The sequence below is a fragment of the Bidens hawaiensis genome, unplaced genomic scaffold (genome assembly GCF_021521415.1).
Source record: "Bidens hawaiensis isolate Kalapana, Puna unplaced genomic scaffold, B.hawaiensis_p1.1 tig00010809_1, whole genome shotgun sequence".
In the NCBI taxonomy this organism is placed as follows: domain Eukaryota; kingdom Viridiplantae; phylum Streptophyta; class Magnoliopsida; order Asterales; family Asteraceae; genus Bidens; species Bidens hawaiensis.
Genome location: NW_027491831.1, coordinates 97,210 through 102,034, shown reverse-complemented (window position 1 = coordinate 102,034; position 4,825 = coordinate 97,210). Strand labels below are relative to the sequence as shown.

General features: G+C 33.2%; 1 protein-coding gene across 1 annotated transcript; it reads right to left on the bottom strand.

Annotated features, from left to right (window-relative positions):
* Window positions 1-2,020: 2,020 nt before the first annotated feature.
* LOC143536457 (GDSL esterase/lipase At5g45670-like) lies at window positions 2,021-4,101 on the bottom strand. The gene is made up of 5 exons (XM_077030442.1): window positions 3,807-4,101; window positions 3,606-3,730; window positions 3,194-3,439; window positions 2,884-3,121; window positions 2,021-2,407 (listed from the first exon to the last, which is right to left on the bottom strand). The coding sequence occupies exons 1-5, from the start codon at window positions 4,054-4,056 to the stop codon at window positions 2,184-2,186; spliced, it is 1,083 nt and encodes a 360-aa protein (XP_076886557.1). The 5' UTR covers window positions 4,057-4,101; the 3' UTR covers window positions 2,021-2,183.
* Window positions 4,102-4,825: the final 724 nt, after the last annotated feature.

Below are 4,825 nucleotides of genomic sequence, written 5' to 3'. Positions count from 1 at the left end.
AGAAAAAGAGATTTTTTTTCTACGACTGAATTCGTAAGAAATTTGTTGAAAATCAAGTTTCCAACAGTTTTTCAACAAAAAAGTTACGTTGGAAAAACGAATGCTTGAAAATCGTTTTCAAACAATTTTTTTACAAAATTGCTACAAAAACACATGGTTGTAAACTTCCTATAACTTTTCTACTAAAACTATTTTGACTAAGCATAATGTTTATTTATAATATAGTAGCAAAGTTGGAGCTTATTCTTTTCGTTGGAACTACTTCTCATATGAAATTTGTAAGAAATTTTTGTGTGAAAATGACTTATTTTTAGTGAAATTAATATAAGTGATTATGTCAGTAGATTTGTTATGTTTCCAGTTTGTTATGTTATGACCTGGCGTGTCATAGTTGGTATCATCTATGGTTGAAATTACATTAAAGTCATGCCCGTTAGAGATGAGATAGGACTGTCATTAATGTAGTATAAGCGTTGGTGTTAATGTAGCGCTTTTTTTTGTTTGGTTTAGTTTTTAATAAAATATATAAATTATAGAGTCTTGTCTTGATGTTAAGTTGGGACGTAAAACCCTAGTTGTAATTATGTCTGCTTAATCCAATTAATTCCAACAAATTCCTAGCAGAAAGCTTTGAACAATATGGCCTACCGCACGACCCAATAAACATCCCCATCTAGTTAAGGCACTGGCCTTTTAGCATTATAGATTGTTATGTGATTATATATGTTTAGATTAATGTCTTCTGTTTCAAGCAATTTTATGGATTTGTAGATATCTATGCTTGATTTTAAAACTTTGTCATGAGTGTAGATTTATATATATACAATTGTGGTTTTATTATTATTTTGAAACATATTATTCAAAGAATACTTAAAACAACTGAAATAATCATTCAACATCGTCATAAGCATGCTAACATAAAAATTGTCTTTAAATTCAAAGGTAATCATAACTAGTGGGATACCGTATGACTTCATGGATAGCCGTCCATTCCTCACTCTCATACATCATCGCTAACTTACATGCATACTAATTGTTAGCTACACTCGGTGAGTTATAGTTTAAGTAATCATTAGATAATCGTTTCTCATACATTACCATTTACGCAATGTACAAGTATAAAACAACTATTCCTTACTAACATGCACATCACGGTCTATCACATTCATTCATATTCAAATTACGTGTCAAAAACATTCCATTCGTCTTGTAATCAGTGTTGTAGAACTCCCTTGGCTAGCTGAGCGGTGGAATATGGACTAGATATTAATCAGGATTAATAGTGATTAATTGTAGTGGAATTTATATGTCAATTTTTAAATAAACATACATATTCTGAAATTTATATATAAAATTTTCAATTTTGACCGATTTTGGACAAGTGAGGATCAATCAGCGACAAGTCGATGGGTGACGACTAGCGATTAATTGAGGATTATCGGCAGAAAATAAGAAGACATTATTTCTCGTATGTCACTTTAAATTGACATGTTGATTGGGCATAAACCATCCCATGTCATATTAGCGGCAACAGTTTTGTCCTAGCGGTTAATCGAGGGTTGATCGGCAGAAAATAAGAAGACATTATTTCCTGTATGTCACTTGAAATTGACATGTTGATTGGGCATAAACCATCCCGGCCATGTCATATTAGCGGCAACATTTTTGTCTTGGCAAAAAAACCTTCACAACTATCTTTGTGACGGTTTTGATCCTCGCTTTTGGGCTTTATTTTTCCTTTAATGGTAGTGAACAACATTATCTAATTTGCACATAAAATATATGTTATCCTTATTAACTAAGTTGTGGATATTGTTATAACGGAAGCTTTGAATACAAACATACACGTATTATAAGATGTTATTATCTTATATTTGATTTGCTTATTTGTAATGCATACATGGAACTTGTTGGATCTGTTCATAATGATAAAAGGTTTTAAAAAGAACAAGTCAAATGAAAAGATTGGATTGGAATGAATCAGAAAGTAACATATATAGAACAAGCTTTGAACTTAAACAAGCTTCAAGCATAAACAAGATAGGAACAATCCGAAATCAAACTAAATGCTTGGTCCAAGGTTGAACCCCTTATTCGACACATGCATAAACAAAAGATAGATAACTTGGAGATTTGAATTAATTCGTCCAACAGAACGACAAAGGCATATGCATCATTCAATCTTATTCAATGTTCATGCTAGCCAAACGATTAATATCATATGGATATGTATCCGTGGAAGCCACCGCAATGTATGACCTTGATGCAATGACACTGTTTGTAATTTCGCTGGGATGAAAACCATCATAGAAAATAGTCAATGCTCGAAGAAGACAAGGGTTTGAATCCTGAACACATTGACCATCATCCCTAATTTGACAACAAGTAGCATTCGGTTCTGGTATATCTGCAAAATCCATACATTCAATTAAACAAATACCACCCATTTTAAAAAAGGTCGTGCCATAGACTATAGCTACGTCCACCACATCAAATTTCACACCATTAAATGAGAGGCCACAAAACACTTAATCTGTCGTTTTGTCCAAAAAAAAAACTCAAACTTTGAAAATTATTGGTTATAACGACCATTCGAAAAGTATCATGACGACTGTCATGACTATAGACGGACGGACTTGAAACTTTATGGTAAGAAAGTCATCTGACCTCTATCCTGACGACTATTCTAACCATAGCCGGTCAAATTTTGAAATTTTTTCAGCCAAAATGGTGGTCCAACCTTTATTTGGATGGCCATTAAAAACAGAGTGATATTAGATGTCAGAGGGTGTGTGTGTAACTGACCCCTTTTAAGATTACGTATTATGTTGTAGTCAACATGGAACACACTACAAATTTGATATGTTTACACTCGTGCTTTACCTCCCTGTGGTGATGATATACTAGTGAGGTTGACGAAAGTGAATCTTGCATCCAAAAAGTTAGAGTTGAGCTCATCAACAAGGCTCTTAAGATTGTCATTAAATAGCTTAACTGTGTCATCAACCCATTGTACGCAAGGTCTCCCGTTGGTGCCATACCTTGCTATCTCAGTTGGAGTGCATCCTATTTGGCCAAGACCAAACACAACAATCTTCCGAGCTCCCATATTGTACAACGTCTATCATGTGAAACAAATTTTAAAAAACAAGTGTTGTTGATATGAACAAAATAAATATTAAGGTTTATGTACCTTTAGTTGTTGGGAGTACTGTTGGACAAGGGTTGTTGCATATTGGTCGGTGGTGTATGTGGTGTTGGTAGGGTAAATGGTAGGCATAAAGTAGTTATTAATGTAGTCATTGCTTCCTATATTTGTTAAGTAAATGCATTTTTTCAGGTATTCATTGGTAAAGGTTTTGTTGTTGTCTAAGCCTGTAAGGCGATTAATGATTTTTTCGTGATTAAGTAACTGAACATCCATGCAGACCCGATCACCCTGTAATGAGATAACAAATAACGAAATATGAATAATATATTTTGTTCTTAACGTTCTTATTAATAACTGCGTTTTACCTAATAAATATTTTTGTTATATATAATTTATTTTATGGATGCTTCGAAAACAAAAACAAAATCATCGAATACCAATAGATTTTGATTACCAGATGACTTCCAGATTCCTCTCTGATACCCGCACTACCACTAGCGTAGTTTACTCCGGCACTGATCTCTTGGTCAGTTGCTGTAGCATAAGGTGGAATGAACTTAGAAAATCCTAGAAGTGCACCTGTAATCATGAAAACAACATATTAAATTGTGTTTTCTCTAGAAAAAAAAATCTAAAAGTGATATACTTCACCGACCGATGATATCTGCAATGGTTCGACCGTTGGTAAATCTACCGCTAACACCTTGTGGGAAATCAGCCCCATAAGGCCAATAATTGGCTTTAGCTGCCGTATTGAGTTCATTGTTATTACCACTATCAACCAATGAGTCTCCAAATATGAAGTAACAAGGAACTTGCTGTTGACCAGCAACTACATGTGTTATAACCTGTATCAACCCGAAAAATACGAGGACACGATTTAAGATTCTAAGTTCACTAGTCATGTTTTTTATTGGAGTACAAAGAGAGGGATTATGTGGTTTTGAACTCAAAATGCGGACTACTTATAGAAAGAGAGAAGCAAAGGTGACCAAAAGTGAGAATTATTTTATTTTGCATTTTTCAACGGAGGTGGGCAAGTGGTAGTATAAAGTTAATTAGTATATAACTATATATACAATGCTTTTTTGCAAATATTACTGATTAATCATGCCATGTGGCATCAAGCCAATCATTCTATTGTTTTAATTTGTTTTAATTAACGTGGCTTAATCCATAGGTATGATAATCAAATATGTTTATTCATACTTTTGCTAGTACTATAAAACAATTATGAAAACCTAGCGTTTAATATATATAGCCATCAAACCTAGCCATCAACTACTGGGTCGTGATTTACAAAAAGGGTTCTAGAAAGCCAAAGCATGGTTTGAACTTTACCATTGCTGACATGTTTTGGTTATCATGTATGTGGAGTTCTCTTCATTAACCTTCTCGTAAATAGGAAAATTGTTATCTTTGATGCAAGATGGGTTTGAAAATCATTGTGTGAAAAGAATAACCAAAAATATCAATATGTTGTTCATGTTTATCTGTTTAGCTTTTTAATGAACAAGGGACACTTCACGAACATATATAAGGACAAAATTTCGTGTTCATGCATGTCCATTTGTTGAAGTAATAAATTTATTCATTTTTTCACTCATAAATTTTATAAACGAACACGAAAAACATAAACGAGCATAAAAGAACATAATATATTAGTTTGAAAGT